The sequence below is a fragment of the Neofelis nebulosa genome, chromosome 18 (assembly GCF_028018385.1).
Source record: "Neofelis nebulosa isolate mNeoNeb1 chromosome 18, mNeoNeb1.pri, whole genome shotgun sequence".
Taxonomy (NCBI): Eukaryota; Metazoa; Chordata; class Mammalia; order Carnivora; family Felidae; genus Neofelis; species Neofelis nebulosa.
The window spans coordinates 26,139,357-26,166,303 of record NC_080799.1 but is presented as its reverse complement, the minus strand read 5'-3'; the positions used below and the strand labels follow the sequence as shown (position 1 = coordinate 26,166,303).

The 26,947-nt window shown below is 46.6% G+C and overlaps 1 protein-coding gene across 3 annotated transcripts in view; it reads left to right on the top strand.

Annotated features, from left to right (window-relative positions):
* The window catches only part of PRKCB (protein kinase C beta), a 332,144-nt gene that overhangs the window by 240,980 nt on the left and 64,217 nt on the right, over window positions 1–26,947 (top strand). For all 3 annotated transcript variants that reach the window (XM_058711142.1, XM_058711141.1, XM_058711143.1), the window contains one exon: window positions 5,692–5,838. In XM_058711142.1, coding sequence (XP_058567125.1) covers window positions 5,692–5,838 — 147 coding nt within the window. The remainder of the gene's footprint in view (window positions 1–5,691; window positions 5,839–26,947) is intronic.

The window sequence follows — 26,947 nt, the reverse complement described above, 5'->3', positions numbered from 1 at the left end:
AACATGTCCTATCTAAAAACACTATGCCTTGCTGGATGGGGCCCCATGTGGCCATATTTACTTCCCTGAAAGAAGCTGCAAATATGGGTTTTTATAGAACATCTGATTTTCAACAGTTGTCAACTAATTTAATTATTAAAACAACATCAGCACTGTGCAAACCAGGCGGATGGGGCCATTAGACTTCTGATCCAGAGTTTAGAATCTGGTTTAGTCTGTTCAGGCTGCTATAACAACAACAAAAAACCCGTGGGCTTAAACAATAGAGACTTTTTTTCTCACAGTTCTGGAAGCTGGGAGGTCCAGGATCAAAGCTGCAGCCTGGTCATATTCTGGTGAGGGAGCCCGTTCCTGGTTCCTAGATGGCTCTCTTCTCACTGTGTCCTCACCTCCTGGAAGGACCCATGGAGCTCTTGGTGGGGGAAGGACTCTTCTAGGAGGGAGGTCACTGCTGCCCCCCATGAGGGCTTCACCCTCATGACTTAATTCCTTCCCCAAAACCCCACCTCCTAATGCCATCACCTTTGTGGGTTAGGGTTTTAACGTGTGAATTTTGGAGGGGAGGACCCAAACCTTATAGCCTACATGGGGGTTGGGGGAGACACAAGCACTGTAGTTTGTATGGGGAACATACACTTTATAGGTCTATAGCCTGCACCTATGGGAAAAGTCACAGAAGCAAGTTGAGATGGGGGTGGAAAGAGGGTTTGGGTCCCATAATTCAGAGGAGGGAGGTTGCTCACAGGACTGAGGGATGAAGCTGCTCCTTGAGGGACAGAAAAAAAATTTTGCACCAAGCAAAGGCAAACGGAGAAACTGGGTGAGTCCCTCACTCGTGCTTCACTGGCCGGCCATGCTGAGACCTGCGGTGTCCCCCTAAGGGCCGGAATGGGGGCTAGGGACCAGGGACGGTCAGGATTTGGATCCTCACAGGTTGGAGAATGCAGTGTGTGGATTGAGTGGGTCCTGACTCGGGATTCCAAGAAGGTGGGAGATGTAGTCCTAAAGCAGGGAAGACAGTAGGGTCAGGGAGGAAGGAGGGAACGTGTTCAAGTCGGGACAGCCTGGGGCCAAGGGTGAGGATTTGGGATGATGGAAAGATAATGGCCCGGAAAAGGCAGTGGTACTTCTGCCCTGGCGCTTTGCTTCTCTACCTGATGAGCTCATTTTTTAACCACTCACTCTACGCCTGTGACCCCCAAACCTCTGTCTCCAGCTCAGATGCCAGTTGTCCCCGCATGTGCTTCCCGGGCGCACATGCTTGGCTGCCCCACGGACGCTGGAATCAGCACGTATCTTACTAGGAAATAACTTGACCATGTGTGTTCACAGCAGCTCTGTTAACAGCCCCCCGAATGGAAACGACACAAATGCCCGTAAAGAAGAGAATGGATAAATGTAAACAATGAACGCTATGCAGCAAATACAAAGGGACAAACCACTGATTCAGGCGACAGCACGGGTGAATTTTGAGAACGCAATGATGAGCGAAAGCAGCCAGATGCAAGGACTGCTTATTCCATAAAGGGAAGCCTGTTAGACTTTCACAGATCTTCACCAAATGTGTGGATTTCCCTCACCAAGAAATTCTCCAGTCCTCCGTGGACACCAGCTGGGTGTCCTACAATTTAATTCACGGATGACACCTGGAGATGGTGTAGACCCCACAGGTTGAGGGCTTGGTCCCACAAGGCTGTCCCCACTTTAGACTCCAGTCGCAAATTGTGGGTTCTCAGCTCACCCACACTTCTGTCTGACTTGCTACCAATCAGGGGTCCCCACCACCCCCTCCTCAGATTTGATAATGCTATAATGGCTCACAGAACTCAGGGAAACACTGACTTACTTCTACTGGTTTATTATATATTAAGGGATATGATAAAGGATACAGATGAACAGCCAGATGAAGGGATACACAGGGTAAGGTCTGAAAGGAGCCCAGGAGATTCCATCCCCCAGGGGGTTGAGATTCACCTCACTGAAAGCTCTCTAAACTCCATAGTTTAGGGATTTTTATGGAGGCTTCATCATGGAGGCATGACTGATTATTAACTAACTCAGTCTCCAACCCTGGGATGGGGCTGAAAATTCCAAGCTTCTGAAAAATCATGGCTTGGTCCTTCTGGTGACCATGCCCCATCCAGGAGCCCACCAAGAGAATTAGAATACAAGATGCTCCTATCGGGAAATTAACAAGAACTTTAGGAGCTCTGTGTCAGGAACCAGGGGCAGAGACCAAATATATCTTCCTTATTATGTCCCACTCTGTGGTTATGGCACACTCTATGATTCCATTTAGATGAAGTTCAAGAGCAAACGAAACTGATCTATGAGAATAGAAATCAGAACAGAGGTTGTGTTCGTGGGAGTGGGGATTGGCCGGGAAGGGGCACAGAGAACTTTCTGGGGGTGATAGAAATGTTCCCTCTCTTGATTGGGGTCTGGCTTCATGGGTGTATCCATTTGTCCAAATTCCTAGAACTGTACGCTTGAGATGTATGCGTTTCAGTCTATCCACTGTAATATTTAAAACATTAATTTACAGGGGCACCTGGGTGGCTCAGTCGGTTAAGCATCCAACTTCAGCTCAGGTCGTGATCTTGTGGTTTGTGTGTTCAAGCCCTGCATCAGGCTGTGTGCTGACAGCTTGGAGCCTGGAGCCTGCTTCAGATTCTGTGTCTCCTCCTCTCCTCTCTCTCTCTCTGTCTCTCTCTCTCAAAAATAAACATTAAAAAAAACTATTATTATATACTAACTTGGATGTAAATTAAAAAACATCAATTGCAAAAAGAGGAAAAATGGTGGATGCTTTGTCAGCAGGACAGGTGGGGCAACGACAATGAACAGGCGTGTCCTGAGGAAGAAGTAAACTTCAGTTTAAGCCCCTGTGGGAAAGGGGGGAGTCTCCGTGTGTCTGAAGTCAGGCTCTTCCCACCCTCTCACCCACATCTCCACACTTGCCCCTTCTCCACTTCTCCTCTGAGTGGAGAAGCATCCTGTCCTCATAGGTGCTCAACACAGGAGCCAAGGGCTTCATCCCTGAGCCTCTCTCCCAGTCTGCACCCAGCTCCGATAAGTCTACCTCCAAACCGACCCACTTTGTTCCCTCTGTGCCGGAGACACCCGGCATCTGGCACCTTGATGTCTCTAGTCACTTCCAGTGGTTCCCAAACTCACCTCCTTCAAATGGGTCTCTTCTGTGGACTCAGGGTGATCTTCTAAATGGAATATGATCATACCAGGGCCTCCTTAAAGCCTTTTATGCTCATAATTAGCATTGACTTCTTCTTTTAAAAATGTTTATTTACTTTTGAGAGAGTGAGAGAGGTATGGGGGGAGGAGCAGAGAGAGAGGGGGCCAGAGGGGCTCAAACTCACGAATCAGAAGATCATGACCTGAGCAAAGTCAGATGCTTAACCAACTGAGCCACCCAGGTGCCCCAGTATTGACTTCTTGACAGGGGTAAGTCCTGTCCATCCCGTGCCACATCCACCTTTCACTCTGTGTTCTGGCCAGACTAAATGGCGTTTGGTTCTTTGAATATGTCTTGCTCTCTGCCCATAAATGCTGTTCCTGTTGCTGGCACCAAGTTGTTTATCTGGATAACTCCAGAATATCCTTTGGACACAGGGTGGGGGACCCCGTTCCCGCTGCAATGTAAATTCTTTGAGCATCCATGTTTGGTTTTCTCCCTGATTGATCCTCAGCATCTAGAGTATCACCTGGCAGCTAGCAGGCACTCGGTAGTTTTTGAATGAATGAGTCTTTCCCGAAATTCAAAACCCTGAAAAAATTTTTTGTTGCCTCTTTTGTCTCTAACAGACAGCTGAATAATGGGACAATAATAATATCTGTTGGGGTGCCCGGGTGGCTTGGTTGGTTAAGCATCTGACTTTCTGACTTTGGCTTAGGTCATGATCTCCCGGTTTGTGAGTTCGAGCCCTGCATCAAGCTCTGTACTGAGAGTGCGGAGCCTGCTTGGGATTTTCTGTCTCTCCCTCTCTCACTGTCCCTCCTCCACTCATGCTTTCTCTCTCAAAATAAACCTAAAAAAAAAAAATAGCTGCCATTTGTTGAGCACCTACTATGTGCTAGGAATGGTGCAAAGAACTCCAAGATACATTCTCTCATGATCTCCATGTGCTCGAAAAGGGGACTACGGTTTAGAAACAACTAAGTGCCAAATACAACTAAGTGCCTACTCTGTACCAGGGAAAGGAGAACATGACAGACAAAATCCTTGACCTCATGGAGCGCATGTTCTAGTGTGAGGACAAAGAGGAGACATTAAGAAACAAGTAAATATTGGGTTTGTAGGATGGTGATAAGGGATATGATGAGAAACAAGTAAGGAAAGGTAATGGCAATGGCTGAGAGCTTCTGCGTGTCGTTGTTGGGCAAGTCTGTCTTATCCGAAGTGAGGAAGCTCAGGGAAGAGGACTCTAGGCACAGGGGACACCAAGTGCAAAGGCCCAGGGGCAAGGGCGTGTTTGGTGCTATCAGAGAACAGCCATGACGCCAGGGTGATGCAAGGAGAAGAGGCCAAAATCGGAGAAGGTACAGAGGGGCCAGGTCGTCTGTGGCCTCTGGCCTTTTCTCTGAGAGAGATGCTAAAGTACGGGACAGCTGAGAGAGGAGCATCGTGAGCTGACTGACTTTCCTCATCGCACCGCTCATCCACTCCAGGGCCAGGATTCTAGCCCTGGAGGTGAAACAGTAACAAAGTCCTGGTGATTGTATCTCTCACTGCTGACCTTCTCTTCTCTCCCCATTGCAAAGCATTTGCTGCTATTCTGAGTCACCATTCTGCTGCTCACAGCAGTGAGACCCTCCCCCACTGCACTGAGGGCCAACACGGGCCTCCCCCATCCATCTCTTTGTGTAGCAGGAAACTGTATTAGTTGTCAGGGAAGTTACAGAGATAGATTCTGTGCCTTCACAGAGTTTCCAGTGCATTGGGGAAAACAGTGAGCAGTTACCATCCAGTATAAGTGAGGGGTAAAGTGGATGAAGGAAGCAAATAGGGACATTTAATCCAGATATAGACAGTTAAGGAAGGCTTCCCTGGGGAAGTGAAAATGTGAAGCAGGGGTAACTCGGTTGGCAAAGAGGAGACAATAGCCATCCCGTAGTAGCAAAGAGCAGGTGCAAAGGCCCTGAGGTGGGAGATGAAAAAATGAAGGTGGGTTGCAGGGCAGGATCCAAGAAGCGATGAGGTTGGAGAACCCGATCATACCGGGCCATGTAGGCCAGTGAAAGCACCGAGGTCTTTATCCCCAACCTAGTGGGTCACAGCTTTTAAGCAGGTGGCGACTTGGTTGGGTATGAAGAGGTGGAGGCTCACTCCGGTTGCATGAAAAGCCCAGTGAGAGGGGAACCAAGGTGGGTTGTCCCGGTGTGACATAGTAACAGGTAGTTGCGGAAGGAAGATGAATTCTGGAGACAGCTAGGAGGAAGAAAGAACAGTTCCCGGTGGTGGCTGAGACACGATGGATAAAAGAGAAACACAGGTGTTAAGGGTGGCTTCCAGGTTTCGGGCTTGCAGAATGGATGTTGGCCATGCTTTTCATTGAGATGCAGGCCGGGGGAGGGGGCGAGCTGCAGAAACCACAGCTCACAGCGTGTACCTGTGCCCTCTGACAAGGGCATCCTCAAACCCTAATGATGTGTTCTGTGTGCTTCCTCTGCCAGAGGGCCAAGATCGGTCAGGGGACCAAGGCTCCAGAAGAAAAGACGACCAACACCATATCCAAACTTGACAACAATGGGAACAGAGACCGAATGAAACTGACCGATTTTAACTTCCTGATGGTGCTCGGGAAAGGAAGCTTTGGCAAGGTACAGTATGGCCTGGGGGCTGCACCCACTCCAGAAGGGCAGGTGACAAGGGAGGCACATTTGCTGTTCATATGGGGCTTACATTCCAGCGAGGGAGAGAGTAAAAAGTAGATCCCCACTACAGTTCATAATGAAAACTGTGAAGAAAATGAATAGCCTGCTGTGCGCCAGAAACACACATCCAGAGGGAACCCATTTAGACCACCTGAGGAGGTGAGCCCTGAAAGATAAGGATGAATTAGCTATTCATTCCAAGAGCTAAGAATGAATGTTGCCAGCTGAGAGGATAGCAAGTGCAAAGGTCCTGAGGTGCAGAAGGGCTTGGCACACTCTAGGTACCATCAGAAGGTGTCGGGGCCAAAATGTCACGAGCAGGGTGAGGTAGGAGGATGTGCAGTTGCAGAGATGGGCAGGGGCCCGATCCTGCAAAGCCTTGTGAGCTGTGATGAAGAGTTTGGATTTTATTGGTAGAGCACTGGGGAACCATTGGAAGTTTTTTAACAGAGAAGTGACACGATCCGATGTGCCTTTTGGAAAAGATCACTTTTGCAGCCAAGAATAGGGACCCCTCCTCTCAAACAGCAGCAGAGTTGAAGGATGACCCTGGGACTCATAGAGTGGTTCTAGATACTTCCATAGATACTGGGAGACGCTGTTTTACTGAAGCTGAGATTGTGTTATAAGTATTCCTGAGTTGTTTAGTGTTGTTTTGGGTCTTCTAATCCCTCTGTGTGCCACAGATATGTCTTGTGTAAATCTCATACATACCATGAACTTAAGTGTGCAAAAAATATAAATTTCTTCTCCACCTCTGCAGCCTAAGCCCCAAATCTGGGAGTTTTCCTTGAATTGTTCTTACCTGCCTCCCTCCCCTCCCCCGGCCGTGTGAAATCCATTCACGAATGCCAACACATCCTTCCCCAAAGCATGTTGTGCACTTACTGACTTCTCTCCACCTTCACAAATGCAGCACTAGTCTAAACCTCATACACCCGCTGGACTTCCCTGCGGCCACTCCTGTTACCTGTAACTAGTAACTTGCCATTTAGCACCTGTGGTCATTCTGGAACAGTTACATTATTAGGTCAAGACACTCCCCTGATTAAAACTCTCCAATGATGGGCCGCCTGGGTGGCTCAGTCAGTTAAGCATCCAACTCTTTACTTTGGCTCTGGTCAGGTCATTGTCTCATGGTTCATGGGTTCGAGCCCTGCATTGGGCTCTGAGCTGACAGCACAGAGCCTGCTTGGGATTCTTTCCTTTCTCTGCACCTTTCTCTCTTTCTTTCTCAAAATAAATAAATAAACTTAAAATAATAATAATAATAATAATAATAAACCTCTTCAATGATTTCCCATCACACTGAAATAAATTTCATACTGTGTCCTTGGCCTACATTGCTCTTTAGAATCTGATCCCAGTTCTCTGCCTGACTTCTTTTTCTTGCCCCTGTGACCCCCCGGTGCTCTGACCGCTGTGATCCTTGGGTTTTTGAAACACAGAAAGCCCCTTCCTCTCTTAGGGCTTTTGTTTGTTTGTTTGTTTGTTTTTCTCACAGTTGTTAAACTTTTTAAAAAATGTATTTATTTTTGAGAAAGAGAGTGAGTGGATCCCAAGTGGCCTCTCTGCTGACATTGTGGAGCCAGATGTGGGGTTCGAACCCACGAAGCGTGAGATCATGGCCTGAGCTGAAGTCGGACTGAGCCACCCAGGCGCCCCCGTCTCTTAGAGCTTTTGTGATGCTATTCCCTTTATTCTTGGTATGGCTGGCTCCTTCTTATTACTCCCATCTCAGCCACGTCACCTCTTCTGAGAAGCCTTCCCTAATAGCCACCTCCTCAGCCACTCATCATTCCCCATCATATTCCATTCTCTCCTAGCAGCCATAACCGGATGGTACACTTCTTGTTTGTTGGTTGGTTTGTCTCTCCACTCTTGCTAAGAGCTGAATGCCACAAGAGGAGGACCTTCTCTGCCCTGTTCACCACTCTTCATCCACTGTTCACCCTGTTCACCACTATTCATCCAGTGCCTATGGATTGAATGCATGCATTTTCTCTGTCCGTGGGTCACAGGGTGATCTACTGAGATGAAATAAGGGATCTGAGGTGAAGGCTGAGAGCTTGCAGAGCTTGGGCAGGAAATGGGAGTGACAGCAGGAAAACACAGTAAGACTGCTGAGCAGCTCTCTAAAGTTGGTGATGGAAGTGGTCCATGCCTCTGTGTGATTTTTGCTGGTACCTCTGAGCAGCCTGGGTGTGGATGTGAGGAAGCTGGTGGCAAATTTGAGCTAAGGGGGGAATTAACAAGACCAGTGAGCCAGAAGGTTACAGTAATAAGGGAGTCAAGGATTCTGGGAAGAGAAATGCCCACTGCAGATCCAACATAGCCTGCTTTTCGTAGGTGCTCGGTAAAAGCGTATGGAATAAATGAATACAAATGGAATGTAGATCAGGTTGGAAAAGAAGTCAGAACAGGAAGAGGGTCACAACCCGGGTGGGAAAGAAGGAGTCTGGAAGCCTAGGGATGAAAGACAAACCGGTGAGGTCAAGAGATTTAAACTGCTAAGAACAGGGGCATTCAGATGATGACCACGAAAGAAGGGGCCTAAGTGAAGAAGGGGTTCCGGTAATATGAGCCTGTCAGGGAGTTTTTAAAAGTGAAATTCTATTTTTAATAAGCAGTGTACTCACGTGGTTCATAATTAAAATTATATGGAAAGGATAAACATTGAGAAGTCTGCTCCCACCCAGGTTCACACCTTTCTGTGCTCCCTCACTGCTACTGCCCTCCATATGCAAACATTTTGTTCATTGAATTTGCATGCTTCTGGTTCCTACATGCTAATTTACCAAATATAAATATGGGTTTTTTTGTCCTTGTTACTACAAAGGTTAGGATACTCTACGTATAGTTCTGCACCTTTGTGGTCACTTAACTACACAGGTTGGAGAGTTTTTGAGGAACGGAAGTATCAGAGGACTTTTCGGAAATGGTTAGAGTTGGGGGGTGGCTGGAGAAGTGGGAGAGTGGGTCTTTGGGGAACAGTGAGGGAATGAGAGAGAATAGATCATATGTTTCCATGGAAACTGTAACAATAATTGAGAGTTCTGCTCCAGGCTGGGGATGTGGCATCAAACAAATCACAGATGAAAACAAAGTATGTCATGAAAGTCGAGACAGAATAACAAAACCTCAGTGATCCTCTAAAACATAGAGTAAACCTTTGCACCTCCGGTTTTGCCCACCATGGTTTTAAATTAATGTGATTTTTATATTTGAATGCCTACTTAAAAAAAATTAATGCTTTATTTACTTATTTGGGGCGGGCAGACAGAGAGAGGGAGAGAGAGAGAATCCCAAGCAGGCTGCATGCTGTCAGCACAGAACTTGACGCGGGGCTTGATCCCTCAACCCTGGGATCGTGACCTGAGCCGAAATCTGACAGAGCCACCCAGGTGTCTCTGAATGCCTAATTTTGACAGTTGCAATCTTGTCAGGTGTATAGGTCAATCCCCTTAAAAAATTGTTTTAATGTTTGTTTATTTTTGAGAGAGAGGGAGAGAGAGAGAGAGACAGATTGTGAGTAGGGGAGGGGCAGAGAGAGAAGGAGACACAGAATCCAAAGCAGGCTCCAGGCTCTGAGCTGTCAGCACAGAATCTGACGCGGGGCGCCCCATAGGTCAGCCTGCTTAAACAGAACGACACGGCATGCTCGTTGGTCTCCCTCTTCCAAAGATGGAAGGCATCGGTCTTTGAGGTGATGCCTTCGCACCTCTCCTCTCCCAGGTCCACCGTATCAGATGTGGCCCAGAAAAATGTGCTCTTAAGCACTGTCATAGTTTGTGGGGCAGCTAGGGAGTGACACATGCCTTTTGCTAAGACCTGTGGAAATACAACAAATGACAAAGCAAGCGGGAAAGCCCCTGAGTTCCAAACGAGTAAGCCCTGTTTCAAAAACTCTGAAAAAGAGAACAGTCTGGAGTTTACTTTCCTGAACAGGTGGGAGTGTTTACCTGCAAGGGCTGTCTTGCTAAGCAGGGCTTCTTGGCGCGTTTGGCTTACTTGGAGATAGATGCCTTCTGGAACTTTGGTAACAGAGCACTTGGAATCTATTACTCATTTACTATTTAATGTTTGTTTTCCTAGTTTTATCCTTCATGCTCTATTTTATTCATTCATTCATTCATTCATTCACGCATTCTTATTGAGGTAAAATCACCATATACCATTTTATTAGCTCCAGGAATACCACCTAATGATTCGATATTTGGATATGTTGTGAAATGACCACCACGGTGAAGTCTAGCTAACGTCCGTCCCCATCCATAGTTAAATTTTTTTTTTCCTTACGGTGAGTTTGACTCTCTGTTTTCCATGATTCCTTTCATCTGTGAGTTCTCTGCTTTACCAGCCACTACACTTTGTAAGAATTTAACCTCTGTGGTTGTCAAGGGATCACTGGAGATAAAATTATTCTCCAGCTATATAAATTGGGCAGCTGTGCACTGCCCAGATTGATTGCATGAGTGGGCCTTATAAGAGAAAGACAGCAGGTACCTGATAGAGAATGGACACAGCACCAGTACAACTCTCCACATTACAAACTTGATTCTTCTAACCCTCAAATGTGGCCACAACAAACATTTAACTGAGGCTAGTATCGCCTGCCCTCTGAGACTTCAGATGTGCTTGTGGTAGTGATCTGTAGGACCCAAATCTTTTTTGAAAAGTTATGCTGAGATGTTTGAGTGGAGACTCCTTTCTCTGTTATACTCCTGACTCTTGCCTATGGACTCCTGTGCTAGTTGGGGTGGGGAGCATGGGGAGGCAGATGTACGCTGTGGTGAATGTAGATGTAACATAAAGAAGCTCAAATTCAGCAACACAAAAGTCTATGGGAAATGATTGGAAATCATGGGAAATGATTGGTAATAGAGAAAAATGAAAACAGTTCAATAATGTGAAAGTTAAACGTATTATAGTATATCCATGATATATTCAAAAGAATGAGGTCTCTCTTTGTCTGTCTGCCTGCCTATCATCATGGAAAGATGTCCATGACATAATATCAATTTAAACAGAAGGAAATCATAGAATAGTATGATTAAAAATATAAAATATAATATACACAGAACAATTCTTTTCATGTAATGTACTCATGGTCCCTGCTCTCATTGAACTTTTTCCCCCAGTATCTTATTGTGGGAAAAACAACTTTTGAATATAGCACGGTGGAAAGAATTGTACAGTGAAGATCCTTAATACCCACTACCTAGATTCTACAACCAGTATTTGACTGGTTCTGCTTCATCACACATCTATCCATCCATCCGTCTTTCTGTCAACCCATTTTTAATGCACTTAAAAGCAAGTTGCAGACACGGGTACACTTTGCCCCTAAATTCTTCAGCATACATGCCATTTAACCAGAGTTCAGTATTTGTTTTTGGTAATTTTTAAGGTGAAATTTACATACAACAAAATGCACTAAGGAGTGTGTCATTCTATGAGTTCTGAAAAGTGCGTACTTTAAAATGCAGTGGAGGTATAAACATTAGTCAAGAAATCACACTGATACACGTGACGTGCAACTGTGATGTTTGATGTGTGCTGTGAGGGCTCGCGGGAGTGGGCTCGGCCCTCATTGGAAGTCAGCAAAGGCTTCCGTGAGAAAGCGGGTCTTGGGCTGTACCTAAAGGATGAGTTAAGTGAGCTTCACAAAACGGCGATGGGGGAGTAAATGAAAATCTCAGGTCTCCTCTTCTTGACCCCACCCTCAAGCCAGGCTTGGCTGACCTGTGTGGTGGCCAAGGTACCTGAGCTCCTTCACGAGTTAGGGTGGATTCGACTGCTGTAACAAATAGACCCCCAAATGTACACTAGCTCAGACATGAAGGAAGTTCAATTTCCGTTCATGTAATAGTCTGAGATGGGTGTTCCTGACCTCACCCACTCTCTCCATATGGTGATTAAGGGACCCAGGTTCCTTCCGTCTTACATGACTCCATTAATTTCTGCTGCCTTGTTTTTTTGTCTACATTCAGAGGGCGGAGGGGGAGAAGTATGGGGGAGGCACAAGCTGCTTCTTAAAAGCCTTGCTTTGGAAGTGACACCAATCACTTCTGCCTACACTCTATTAGAGAGAATTTAGTCACATGGCCATGCCTCTGTACAAGGGAGGCCGGGAGAACAATTTTGGTGGAAAGCTAGTGGCATCAGCCTACTTTTCAGCTCTGGATGGAATCTTTCTTGGGGACACAAGAGACTTTCTGACTTTCGCCCTCAGAACTCCCGGCTTATCATGCTCCACAAACAAAAAACCATCAAGCTCCTCTTTTTGGTGACATTTCCTTGTGTTCGAATCATGGAACATGCCAGGTGTTGGTGCTGCTTTTCCTGAAGCATAGCATAAGCCAGGAATAAATTAAGTAGGAAGAAGTCGGCAGCTTATGAAATTAAAAGGAAAAAGTGGGAAGTCCATAGAAACTGGGTGCCCAGGTATAACACTTCTATCTTCAAAAGGTCCCATCCAGGTCTGTTGCTCTATATGCATTTAAGAAGGTTTAAAATAAAAAAAACTGAGAGATGAGACACCATTCAGTGCCCTCACCAAATGCCTGACTTTGCTAGAATAATGCCCAAGAGGTTGGTGACATTACTGCCTGAGTGTCACTAAGGAGACTGTTGAGGATTAGGCCATGGCACCTTCCCATAAGGTACCCCTAGAGACTTAGAACTTGTGTGCCACTCTCCAAGGTGCTGATGCTAATTCCTTTAACTCAAAATGCAGACTGTAGAACAGAGTTGAATATAGCCTTGGCCATATTTCCCAAATATTTTCTTATTCATGCACTTGTTTAGGGTTTTTTTTTGGGGGGGGCATGTACATACCTCCTTACTATCTTAAATTTTTTCCTTTAAATGGATTTAGTTGACTTTGTTTTCTTCTCTTAGCATTGCCCTTAAACAATGATATATATAAAGTCACAGACTTGATCTACCACTTGTATATTTACTCTACTATGTTTTAGGAAAACTTATTAAAAGAAAAATACTTTTGTCCTTGTATTGCTGATGGTACAAGTGTCATGTTTTGTGAAAAACTGTCTTAAAGATCTTACATTCACACAACGATTTGGCACTTCAATTACTATTGTTATTTTTAAGAACATGAGGTCTTTTGCTTCCTTTTTCAGTGAATATCTGGAAGGTACAGAAAGTGTCTGATCTTCTCTGTTCCCCATGTCCTTTCTGTTAGATGAGAAGCATGCTCAACATTTCCTGTACCCTTAAAAATCTTTCCTGTGATCTTGACCATCCCTCTGGGTCCTTTCCTCACCAAATATATCCAGAGAATGAAACTACTCTTTTGAGATTTGCTGCCTCCACTCCCTACCCACCACCTGTGCCCTGACCTTTTGAACTGTGACTTCTACCCTCAGCAAATTCTGAAACACCTGCGTCCCAGTTTTTATCAGTGATCTCCTGGCTCCTTACTCCCCACATCTGAACACAAGGCATGGTGGCTGCTTACGACAGCAGAGGGCAGACATGAGGGACAGGAACTGGGGCCGAGATTGGAATCCATACCCCATCCCAAGGAGAAGTCATCACTTTTATAAACTCCTCACCAACAGGCATAATTAAGGATTCCCTCATTCGAACAAGTATTTATTAAGCATCTACTATGTGCCAGGTACTCTTCTAGGTGAAGAGGAAATGGATGTGAACAAAACAGAGATAAATATCTGCCCTCATGGAACATATATTCTGTGGCAGTGGTGATGATGGTGATGATACCACCTAACAATTGAGTCCTTCCTATACGCCAGGCTCTGTTGTAAGGGCTTTGCATGTATTCACTCACACTTATGCTATAATGTGGCTGCTGTTATCTCTATCTTACAGATGAGGAAATGAGAGACAGAAGGTTAAAATAACTTGCTAAAGTCACATAGCTAGTCAGTGGCATTTGACAGACCGGGTTTGGTTTAGATGCACGCGATCTCGCATTCCTGGTCCCAACAGTGGTATACCTCGGGCATATTCTAGAAGGTTAACAGCTTTCCCTCTTATTTTCTCATTTCCCACACTCTTCTTTTTCCCTCTGAGTGTAAGCAGAGTTTACGTGCCTTGGTTTTACTTTGAGCCTCTGCCATTAGACAAACTGCATGCCCGTGGTGACGGAAGGCTCCAGATTGTCTGCCCTCCCTCATCACTGCTCCTGTCAATCACCTACCTGTGTGCAGATGCTCATGGGACCTGTGAGCCATTGCAGGGATTCCTGAGCAGGCTCATGACAATGGACTCCCCGCTTCCAGCCCCTGCCCTTCTCCCTTCTCTGAGGGTCTCAGCTGGTGGGATCCTCCAGGTCCGGGAAGCATCTCTAGTGTGTATAGTAACTCCTCAGCTGGCTTCCTTTCAGCCCCCAACCTCCATTTCTTCTAACCTGCACCCACCCTTTCACCTGTCCTACCTCTACAATTCCACACACCCCATCCCCATTGCCTCCAACTTTGACTGACCTCGTATGAATTGCCTAGGACCATGCTACGGATTTACATGCATTACATCATACGAACTCTCCCCTGAGCCCTGCGGGGTAGTTACTGACATGAACCCTATTATACTTACATGGAAATTGTAAATCAGAGAGGTTGAGTGGCCTCCCCAACGCCACACAGCGGGAAGGAGGCAGGGCCAGGATTTGAAAGTAGGTCTTGTGATTCTAGTTACAACTTCCCATCTCGGACAGATTTTGTCTCTGCTTTGGGGTCCACTCATCTCCCCCAACCTGCTGGTCTTGTCTTTATTTGAAATGGCAGTTTCAGAACTGCTAGGGAGCTGCACAATGATATTTGTGGGTCCCTCCTTCTGCTGTGGAAAAAAAGTTAAAAATGATGCCTTATGTGATTGCATTGGTATAAGGACGAATATATTAATATAATAAGTTAAAGCATTTTCCTTTAACCTAAAAGCCCCATTTTTTCTTGTGATTTTAAGAGAAGTTAAAACGCTTTCACGAGCCCGTAAAAAGATTGTGCCCCCACCCCCAGCTCTGTGCTTAGTTTGCCTGCTGTAGTGGGTGCCGGTTGCCAGCACTCGCCCCCTAGCACTGCATCCTCAGCAACGTCAAGGCTTGTCTCCCTGAAAGCCACCAGCACGCTTAGCTAGCGTGAGCTCTGGGTTCGTGCACAAGAGAGCAATCCAGAGCTCCGAGCCCCAGACTACAGCGTCTTCTGCTGGAACCAGCCACTGCGCTGAGTTAACACAGGAAGAAATGGCATGAGGGAATGAAAAGGCAGTTTAGTTCAAACCCGTAACAAAGGCCTTTCCTAAGTCTTGGAGCTCCTGATGTAGGAGTCTATCCTAATTTTAATCTCATTAGTGGTATGGAGTCACACGCACACATACACGTACATGCATTAGATGTGGTTATATAATCCTACAGACAAAAGCACTTTCCTTTCCTTGAACCTGCTTTGCTATCTTCTTGCGCCATATGGTGAGCTCCTTTATCATATGGTTCACAGATAGCTCAAAGTCTTTGCTACCTGTTCCCTTAATCCTCTTCCAGAGAACCTTTCGACATTTGCTGTCTGATCTTGGATTCCTGCCTTCTCTTTGGTTCTATCCCAATTATGGCACCTTCCTCCTAGCCCCCAGCCGTTTTCAAATGCATTTCTGATTGCAGCGTGTTTTTGCCAACTCATCTTCCCAAATCATGGTGAGGTCCTTCCACCTTCCTGATTTTTCCACGGCTCTCCTCCGTGAAATGACTTGCTGCTGTTCTACAGCCCTTACCTCCACTCCTCAGAAGAGAGTCCATTACAGAACAAGAAATTAGAAGGGTCCATTTTCCCCCAACAAAATTGATTATATCAAGGAAAATGAGATCTCTGGAATTCAAATTTTATAAGCCTCTGCCCTGCTACAAGTAGATGGTCAAGCCAGAGTGAGCAAAGGGGGTACTTATTAGAAAGACGTGCCTGTTTCTGTGTCTCTCATCAATACCCGAAGGCAGGAAGTACAGCCGGAACAAGGAAGCTTCTTCCAGGAAACCAACAACATGGCCTCCATCTTGGGGGCCCCAGTCTGTCATCCCTGCTTCTTGCTAATGTCTCTCTCTGCGGATATGCACCAGCCTGTGTCACTCCTCAATTCTCAATATCTGTTTCTCACATCTGGACTATCGTAGAATTTTAAAATCCCAGGAAAGAGAATCTGATGGGCCAGTATGGCACAGGGATCCCGATGATCCGTGGCCATGGAGAGAGGTCGCTTTGCCAGCCATCCATCAGGAAGGACAACAGAAACAGGCTTTCTGAAAAGCAGAGGGTGTTTGGGCAGTTTCTGTAAGAGAAGGAAGGAAATAACTGTCCTGTCTGATACACAGACCAAAGTGGGAGTTGCTGTTAAGCCTGTACATTCTTTTTTTTTTAAATTTTTTTTTTTTCAACGTTTTTTTTTTTTTTAATTTATTTTTGGGACAGAGAGAGACAGAGCATGAACGGGGGAGGGGCAGAGAGAGAGGGAGACACAGAATTGGAAACAGGCTCCAGGCTCCGAGCCATCAGCCCAGAGCCTGACGCGGGGCTCGAACTCACGGACCGCGAGATCGTGACCTGGCTGAAGTCGGACGCTTAACCGACTGCGCCACCCAGGCGCCCCAAGCCTGTACATTCTTAAACGTGTTGCCTGACTCTTTGGGAAAAATAATACGAAGTGAATTCTACTTCTGCTGTTGAAGGGCCAGCTAGAGGCTATTAGCATGGAAACTGTGTCTCAGGTGATAATTCATGGCCACTGGTCCAATTACTGTGCTGTCACGGCTCCTGCTACTCTCCGCATATCCATGTCAACTGCATCTTTATGTGCTGTTTCAGAAATCCACAGTCCTGTTAAGATGAATCCCGGGTTTCTAACAGCATAACCCATAATTTTTTTCTACAACAAACATAATAGCAGAAACCTGTAGGTTATAATTGCCCAACACCCAGGGTAAAAATGTGGGATGCACAAATATGGATAGTGAATACGATTAGACATAGTGTGTTTCAACCCCCCCTCCTGCCCAAAACCTCATTGAAAACTGCTGCAGAGATTGATAATATATTCTGAGCATTGAGAACTTGTCTAAATGTTTTGTATGCATTGCTCATTTAAACGTTACAGCAATTTGGGGCTCCTGGGTGGCTCAGTCGGTTAAGCGTCTGACTTCGGCTCAGGTCATATCTTACGGCTCGTGAGTTTGAGCCCCACATTGGGCTCTGTGCTGATGGCTCAGAGCCTGGAGCCTGCTTTGGAGTCTGTGTCTCCCTGTCTCTCTGCCCCTCCCTGCTCATTCTGTCTCTCTCTCTCAAAAATAAAGAAAATGATGGGGCGCCTGGGTGGCTCAGTCGGTTAAGTGTCCGACTTCAGCTCAGGTCACGATCTCACGGTCCATGAGTTCGGGCCCCGCGTCAGGCTCTGGGCTGATGGCTCAGAGCCTGGAGCCTGCTTCCGATTCTGTGTCTCCCTCTCTCTCTGCCCCTCCCCAGTTCATGCTCTGTCTCTCTCTGTCCCAAAAATAAATAAACGTTAAAAAAAAAAAAATTAAAAAAAAAAAAAAGAAAATGTTAAAAAAAATTTTTAAAACTTTACAACAATCTTACAAGGTGGGTACTGTTGATAGCTCCATTTCACAGATGAGGAAGTAGAGGCTGAGACAGACAAGAGACTTGCAGATTTACGCAAACAGTGAATGCAGGATCAAACCCAGGGGGTCCGTCTCCTGAATGCATAACCACTAAGCCACATGGCCAGCTGCCCTCCAAGTGCTCCATTTCTGCCTTGGAGGAAGCCCATTCTCCATTAGCCTATAACACCACCAGCAAAGGAAGGCTTGCGCACACAGGGAAGATCAGATTATAGAGAAAACAGGCTTCCTTTGTGCAACCTAATTGTTCAAATCGATGACAGACCCTTAAGGGTTTCATTGCATTTTCTTTCAGTAAAAGGCATCAGTTACTGGTTTGCTTTCCCTGGGGAACCGTGTGAAAAAACAGTCAAATGAAATCTGCTTTTATTTTAACCATCTACCTTTGTCAATTGTCACACATGATTCAAAGAAAATTGACTAAGCATACATATCGCCAGCATTGATTTTGGCTCAAAAGAACGCTACAATAACTGGAGTTGATACCTATCAGTTATCATTAACCGATTCTATGATATCAGTAATTAGGAGTCATATAGCCCAGGGTTTTGAAATTTTTGCGTTTCTTAGGACAACCCAATCAAACAATTAAAAACAATTTTTAAATGAAATCCAACTAAACATCTGCATTGAAAACATAGGAGCTAGGCATTTGAGGTTCCAATCTCCTTATCCCCCTCTGCCCCCCTGTCCCCAGCATTGGCTGTGAGTCATTCCTTCCTCAGTGTAGTGACATTTGCTTAACAATAGCAAGCCCAGAGATGACTCGGCTAAAAGTACCTCCATTCTAAACTTCCTTTCACACTTCCTCCCGCTCTCTCTGCTAGTGGGCAATAGTTCAACTTGATTAAATCTGAGGTGTCACATGACATTGTTTTAAAAGGCTTAAATCTTAACACCTGTTAACCCAAACTCTGACGGGAAATTTTGGCTGATCTCCCCCATTATCAATGTCCCCCACTACCGTGGTGCATTCATTACCATTGATGAGCCTGTGTTGACACGTCATTATCACCCAACGTCCACAGTTTACATTAGGATTCACCCTTCGTGTTGTACATTCTGTGGGTTTGGACAAATGTATAATGACATGTATCCACCGTTATAGTATCATACAGAATAGTTTTCACTGCCCTAAAAATCCTCTGCGTTCTGCCTATTCATCCCTCCCGCCCCCCTACCCCCTAGCAACCACTGATCTTTTCACTGTCTCCATGGTTTTGCCTTTTCCAGAATGTCATATAGTTGGAATCATACATATGTAACCATATAAAGAGATTTTATTTTAAATACAGAAAGCCTTACATAATAAATCATGAAATAACCAAGTTGTATCATCGGAGTTGATCTGCGTGCTGAGTGTCACTGTTCTTATTTTTTGTTCGTCCAACTTGAAGATTGTACCCACCAAGTCCTACCCAGATCCACACTATTAACTCCCAATTAACATCTTTTCCCCATTGTATCGCTTTTCCATTTTTTCTGAAGTACTTCTTCAATTAACAAGTCTCCCCAGTTGCCAGAAATCATTTCTACACTGTTAACTTCCTGTTTGTGGCTAGAGGCAAAGGCATTTGATTTCCCCAACCCACATGACTTCATATTTGGTTAATGTGACCACCATTAAAAATAAAATTTAAACGCACAGTATGTGTGGACATACGTGCTTAGAAAACTTGATCCGAAGTTTGAACGATAAGAATACACTTTGTAGATCAAACTCGGGGCCCTGAGGGTAACCTAGAGCATGTAACCTAGGACATCTTCTTGTCCAGTGAAAGTTGAAGGTCAGGAAAGCCTCAAAGGCTAACAATTCATCGGCCATGATGAACATGACACCTTCTGTTCTTTCTCTCTGTTGAGCTCTTCACATGCCTTATGCCATGGAGTCATCCTCCTGGCCCCATGGACTGATGGACTCTTGTCTACATGTTGCTCCCACATCCAGCATGCTCTAAGATCGCTCAGTTGGAATGGATCTGCCTCACACTCCAAGCCTCTGGTTACCAAGGGTTGAGTGGCTCGAGCCAAGTCTTTATCCCTGGCCCAGTCCGAGGGCGGACTTCGGCACATCTGCATGCCACAACAGACCGATCGATGAAGGCCTGGAGGCCAGGCATATCATCCCTCCCTCGTTTCAGAACTTTGGAAGCTGACAGAGGCTCTGCTGATTTCACAGGGAAGCCCTGTCCACACTGAGCATTCACCTCCCTGAGGGTCCTCTTAGCCTCCTGGGGAGGGCTCGTGCCCGCCCCATCTCTAAGCACAGAATGTAGGACCTGGCTTTCATTCCGGACTTGGCATTACATCTCCTGGGAGATTGATTTTGCAGACATTTTGGTCTGTGGCTTCGGCTCGCCTTCTGCCTTTCTGTTTGTCCCTTGCGATAAAGGGAGAGAGAACCATGCTCCCCATAGAGGGAGTTGGAGCGTCTCTTTTATTCTTCCTGACTCTGCTTTCGCGTTAACAATGTGGCTTGCTGTGGTGCTGAGTGCCCAGTGTCACCTGCGTTAGGTCACTCGCTCTCACAGCAGCCCTGTGGGGGACGAGCTGCCATTGTGGCCCTTTCATGGGCGAGGGAACTGAGACTCAGAGAAGTTGAGTAATTCGCCCACGATTACACAGCAAGCACATGACCGAGCCAGGCTTTAAATTCATGATTACAGAGCCGAACTTGTACCACCGGGGTCTCACAATTCTAATTAGATGCAAAGCTTCCAGCTCTTCAGACTCTGTCGCAGCCGCATTCTTACCTCAAAGAGCTTGTCAGCGTCCCTGTCATGTTAGAAGACGTGGATGCGGGAGCTAACCTTCATTTTGTAACGCAGCCGCACCCAGATTTCTCTCACAGTCCTCCTCCTGAGTGGGTGAACACTTTGGGAGGGGCAGATGGACAGTGTTTGCCCAGTGCTCCAGCCCCTGATTACACCACCACCCTGATGGCCTGCCAAACCACCACTGCGTCCTCCCCCGGGCAGGCCAAGCCTGGCACAAGAAGGCCCCCAATATTTAGAAGATTCTGATTTAATTGGTCTGGACTGTGGCCCAGGCATCAGCTTCTGGAAGCTCCGCAGAGAATTCTAATGTGCGTCCTGGAGAAACAGGAGCTTGGTGCCAGCCTGCAAGGCAGACCCCAGCTAAGGGTGGGGAGGGGAGGAGCAGCGTCTGCCTTCAGGTCAGAGCTGAGCTGATCTAAAGTACCCTCTGCTGGCCTCCATGGGGCTGGGTGCAACCCACAGGAGACAGCCCAGAGAGCAGGGGAACCCCTGAAAAGATGGAACCCTAAAATGAGGGAGGATGCATGCCTTGCAGCAGACCACCACCCAAGACCTGCCCCCGAGCCTGCTCCCTTGTGTGGTGGGTGTGGGAGAGGAGGGGGCCAGGGTCTACAGTGAGCCTACGGCGTATACACCCGGCGTTAAGTAGCTTCTCTCTCCCTGTCCCATGCCAACCTCAGCTCAGGCACCTTATTGACCCATCCTCTTCTCCCAGGTTGGACTTTCGGGACCCCATGAGCCTCAAGTCCGTCTCTGTCTTTCTCTTTTGGGTGCACCATTTGAGTTCAAGTTCAAGTCTTTCCCCAATCCCAGTGTGTTAGTTCAGCTTGGAGGTTCCAACAGTGCTAGATGCTTGGTCTCTCCCCCCTCCTCCCCTCCCCTCTCCCCCTCCTCCCCTCCCCCTTCTCCTCCTTTCCCCTTCTCCCCCTCCCTCTCCCCCTCCCCTTCCTCCTCCTCCCCTTCCTCCACCTTCCCTGTTGTAGGGATGTTGTTAAGAACACCATCCACTGTAGCACTATGAGTTGAAGATCCATGCGAGACATTTCTTTGAGACCTAAGTTCTAGGGAAAGCTTATTCTTCTCTTTAAAAAATGATTTTCTTGGGGTGCCTGGGTGGTTCAGTTGGTTTAGCGTCCAACTTCAGCTCAGGTCATGATCTCACAGTCCGTGAGTTCGAGCCCCGCATTGGGCTCTGTGCTGACAGCTCAGAGCCTGGAGCCTGTTTCGGATTCTGTGTCTCCCTCTTTCTTTCTCCTCCTCTGCTCATGCTCTCTCTCTTCTCAAAAATAAATAAACGTTAAAAAAAAAAAGATTTTCCTTAAAGAAAATATAAACTTGTGTTAGATTTCATGTGTCTCTGGTTGCTTTGGCCTCCAGGAACCTGAGGAGGGAGGAAGAGAAAAAGAGAGAAACTGTAAACATTTACTTTATAGTGTATAATGCTTTTAACCACCTTTATTGTAGTATAATTTACATATCATGAAATCCACTTGTTTATGTTATATAATCTTGAATGCCACTTCAATTTCTTTGTGAAATATGGGTTAGATATGGCCATATATAAGTTAAATAACCCTTAGACCTAAGTCACTGGAGATCTCCAGTGACCCAGAGCTAGGGTTTTTGTTTGTTTTTTTAAGCTACTTTCTCCTCATGCAGATTTTTCCCATTCATTTATCCAATGAATATTCCTTGAGTGTCTGTTGGGGGTACAACAGTAAACAAGTCAACAAAATAACTGCTCTCAGAGAGCTTACATCTAGGGAGGGAGGGAAGGAGAGAGAGAGAGGACTCTAATGCCAGGTGTGGTGAGTACTATGAAGAAAAACAAAGTAAGGGGAAGCGGATGAGGAATAACAAACTGGGCTGTAACTTTAGAGAGAGTGGTCAGTGGCACCTGGGTGGCTCAGTTGGTTAGGCATCTGACTTCAGCTCAGGTCATGATCTTGCAGTTTGTGAGTTCAAGCCCCGAGTTGGACTCTGTGCTGGCAGTTCAGAGCCTGGAGCCTGCTTCGGATTCTGTGTCTCCCTCTGTCTCTGCCCCTCCTCTGCTCACACTCTGTTTCTCTCAAAAATAAATAATCATTAAAAAAGTTTTTTTTTTTTTTAAATTTAGAGAAGGTGGTCAGGGAGGACCTCTGCAAGGAGATGAGGGAGTAAACTTGAGCATATCTATGGGGAGAGTCGTAAGTGCAGTGGGGGGAGAGGAAGACCCTAGGAAGGGAGAGTGAGCACAGACCCACTTGCATTTTATAGCATCATTGGGGTATGTAGAAAACAGTGGGCGTGTTGGTTGGGAACAAGTGGTCGGGGTGGGGGCAGGCGGGGGAGCAAGGAATAATTAGGAGACAATTTCAGGAGGCCAGACTCAGGAGCATGGTGGCTTAGGTCAGGAAGGACGTCGGGGAGGGAATACATTTTGAATGCAGAGCTGACAAAACTTGTTGACGCCTTGGATGAGGGGCGTAACCAAGAGGAGTTAAGAGAGACTCAGTTTGGCTTTGGACTTTCGGCAGGTGTCCGGTGAAGTTGGGGAAAGGGAGCGGGGTCTTGGGTCCCTGACTATGCCTGCCCTTTCACATTGGTAAGCGCACGGACCCACAGTTAGTTGAGAAGCAGACATTGGTGCTGGCGGGCAAGGATCATGATCAGGCCCCTCGGTCGTTCTCGGTCGATCGTTCTCTGATAAAGATGAAGTATATGATAACCACTGTAGTGGGTGGAATTGTCTTCCCCCAAAATATGTGTTCAAGTCCTAACTACAGGATGTAATCAAGTTCTGGTATGGTGATTCAATGACTGGTGTCCTTAAAAGGAGAGTAAATTTGGACACAGACACGGGGGCACAGGAGAGAATGCCACGTGAAAACAGAAATTGGAGTGACGTATCTGTAAGCCAAGGATTGTTGGCAACCGCTGGAAATCAGGAAAGAGGCATGGAACAGATTCTCCGTGAGAATCTAGAAGGAAGCTTCTAGAAGGAAGCACGTCTGCCAATACCTTGGTTCCAGGCTGCTGGCCCCCAGAACTGTGAGAGAATAATATCCTGTGGTGCTGAGCCACCCAGTTTCTGGTTCTTTGCTACGGCAGCCCTAGAAAAATGGACAACCACCAGGTGTTAAATCATTTGCCCAGCACGGTGTTAAGGTGCACACTTTGCTCACTGTATCCTGTAAAATTCCCTCACTACCACCAACAGCTAAGTGTTGTTGGTGTCCCCGTATTACCAGAGGAGGAAAAGTTCGGTGAACTTCCCAAGGTCATGCAGCTAGTGTGCGGTGGAATTCGGGCAGGTACCAGGTCCCGTGACTCTGAACCCCATGCCCTAACCATCATGCAACATTATGCAAAGGCCACGACTCCAGGCACGTTCTGCCGTTTGCATTCACCAGTAAAGTTCATCGCAACCTACTTTGCATCCAGGAGTCCCTGGGCTACTTTCCCACATTTTATCTGCTGCCACTGGAGCGTTGTTATTTATCACATCTCTCCCAGAAGATTCTTGGGTAACAGATGTGGCTTGGAATTTGATAAGAGCGTCACTTCAACACATCCTTTCAATCTGTTTGGAATCCTCACCCTGGAGACGGAGGGACAGCTGAGCAAACAGCCCACGCCCTCTATGTTGGTATTAACTGAACTGGAAGCTCCAGAAACTTCATGAGGCAATTAATGAAAAGCAAAAGATCATTTCCATTTGAAGGAACATTTTAGAACCTGGCCATCGCTGTGGCCGTGGCAATGGCGATTTCTCTGCCATTTATTTCCCTCTCTCATGCCAGTGCATCAGGGCACAGAGGGAGGAAGGAAGATCTCCCCGGGCCGCTTAATGCTTGGAAGCAGGGCCATGCCCATCCTGTTTTAGGGCACATCACCAATGCCTAGCATTGTGCCTGGCACAGAATCCCCAAGAGAGCTTGTGGATGGAGGAACCTGGATGCATGGTTGTGGCACCAACTCAGACCAAGCCCATCTCGCCAAGTAAATGAATGGTTTGTCAATGGCTGTATAAGAAATGGAGAAAGAAATGACTGTTCTGTCTGTGGCCTTGAATTAGCCCATGAGCTCCCCAGCCTCAACACGTGGGGTGGGTAGGAAAAGGAGGAACAGGGCTGGGATCTGGAGCCGAATTTGAAACCCTCCTGTGACAGCTTGCAGTAAATAATTTGAATAATTTCCCACAGCAGAACACTTGGTGCTTGAGGTCCAGAGAATCAGAAAGAATATGGTTAAGTGCGTGGGTTTTGGAGACAGGGGCCGTAGGAAGTTTCACTTCTAGGGGAGAAACTTTAGGCAAGACACGCACTTCCTACGCCCTGGCTTCCTCGTCTGTGAAGTGAGGTACTGGAAGTTCCCACTGTGCATTCCAGTGGAGATTAAAGGAGATCCTGAGCAGTATAAGCAAGAAATGGGAGGGGTTATCATTACCAACCCATAAGGACCCTCCAACCTGTGCTGGTCCCGCCTTCAGCGCCCCCCTCCCTTCTTCCTGGTGCAAACCCTGTACCATTCCATTCCAGCCTTTGTTGGTCCAGCATCCCGGCTGCTCTGGTTGCCGGATCTCTCCAATTCTGCTAGAGATGATTGGTTGCTGCCTTGCAGACAGCTGGGAATTGAAATCTAGGATCTGCATTCTAGAGCTTGAGTGCTCACTTCCTACAGTAATTCTAGGAGAAGGTTTGTAGGTTTGGATAGTTTGATCCTAAGGGAGCACAGTTCTCTTCCCTCTGCCTGAAATATGCCTGCTGGCTCTGCTGATCTTCTAGGTCCACACTTCGCTATTGTTTCCCCAGAACACCTTTCGCTGACCTGCGAGATCAGGTTGGGTCCTCTGTTTAACCAGTCGTGAGGCGCCGTGCACTTCTCTTGCTGGGGTTTAATCGTAACTGATTTAGGTAATTATTTGTGCAGTAGGGGGAGCTTTGTGAGCCCTGCATCCCCAGTGCCTATCCCAGTGCCTGGTGCATCCCAGACATGTAATGTTTACTGAATGAATGGATGAATTGGCCAGCCTTCCAAGTCCTGGATAAGACTAGAAAAGATGACACATTTGGAAGGCACAATGAATTCCTTCTCTGTTGCATCTCTTAATTGAAGCCTTTTAAAAATAAAACTGATTGAAGGGCACCTGGGTGGCTTAGTCGGTTAAGAGACTGACTTCGGCTTAGGTCATGATCTCACAGTTTGTGAGTTTGAGCCCTGCATCAGGCTCTCTGCTGTCAGCACAGAGCCTGCTTCAGATCCTCTGTCTCCCCCCCGTCTCTTTGCCTCTCCCCTGTTCTCTCCTTCTCTCAAAAATAAATAAACATTTAAAAATAAAATAGCATAACATAAATAAAATAATAAAATAAAATGAAATGAAATAAGATAAAATAAAGAAAGTGATAGAAGAGAATATGCACAACAAAACCCAAGAATTAAAGAAACCAAGGTAACAGGGACCACACCTGACAATGCTGGGTTACATCAGTGCACGTGGGAACTTAGAAGACTCTGTTCTAGTCGTCTGTCGCTGGTGAGACATCATCCCCAAACTCCACCAACCACAGACTATTATCTCCCAGTGTCTCCGTGCATCAAGGATCGCGAATTGGGAACGCTTGCTGGTTGATCATGGTTTGGGGTCCCTCCTGCAGTGGCTGAGACCGCTGAGGCTGGAGCACCGGGGCTGGCTAGCATGCAGTCCCAGGGCTTCTCCACGGGGTCTCATTCCTTGGCCTCACTGGCATGGTGGCACCAGGGCTCCAAAGGCAGGTGTCCCAAGAGAAACTGAGAAGCTACTACTCAGAGGTCACAGGGGGCCACTGCCATCATCCTGTTCATTGAGGCAGTCGCAAAGGTCTGCCCAGGTTCAAGGGGCATAAATTGCGTCTTGGATTGAGGAGTATTAAATCTTTATAAGCACTGTGAAAAACCACCTCCTTCATGACGTGAGGAAAGCTCTCAAAAAGACCTCCAAGAGGGGCCGGAGAGATTCCTATTGAAAGGGAAAAGCCTGATGAGAATATTAAGGAGGAACAAAGGGAAGTTTCCTTCTTACCCCTGTTAATGACTGCTGAGAAGAAGAAGCTGTTAGGAACATCAAGGTAGAAGTCTGTTTTCCCCATGGATACCTCCTGACCACCATATGAAATGAATCGATTTTGAGAGTACTCCGGAGTTCCGCAAATCAACAGATTTCGTGATTAGGGTCATGAGGGGGAGGGGGAGAGACACTTGTTAACATGCAGACCACAGGCCACAGCCCAGACCTTCTGGTGCTTGGGATCTGTGTCATAAATGAGTGTCCCCAAGAAGCAGGAGGCATCGTCCTTTATAGAGAATGGACCTTGCCTTGGCTTTCATTGCGTACTGACCTGTTGGTATTTGGCTTTCTGAAATTTTAATTTTGATTAAGAATTTGAGCCACCCAAATAATAATTTTGTCTTACAGGACCCCCTAAGTACCAGAAATATTCTCCAACTGATCTAAATAAAAAATGGTAACTTCATTGTAGGGATATGGAGGTTTCTCATGGGTAACAGCCAAGCCTCATGAGAAATTGGAACCAGGAACTGGAAAGGAAGGCCTCTTCTCATTCTCTGAACTTCTTCCCCTCCCCCCTGCCCCCAAGACACATCAGTTTCTCCT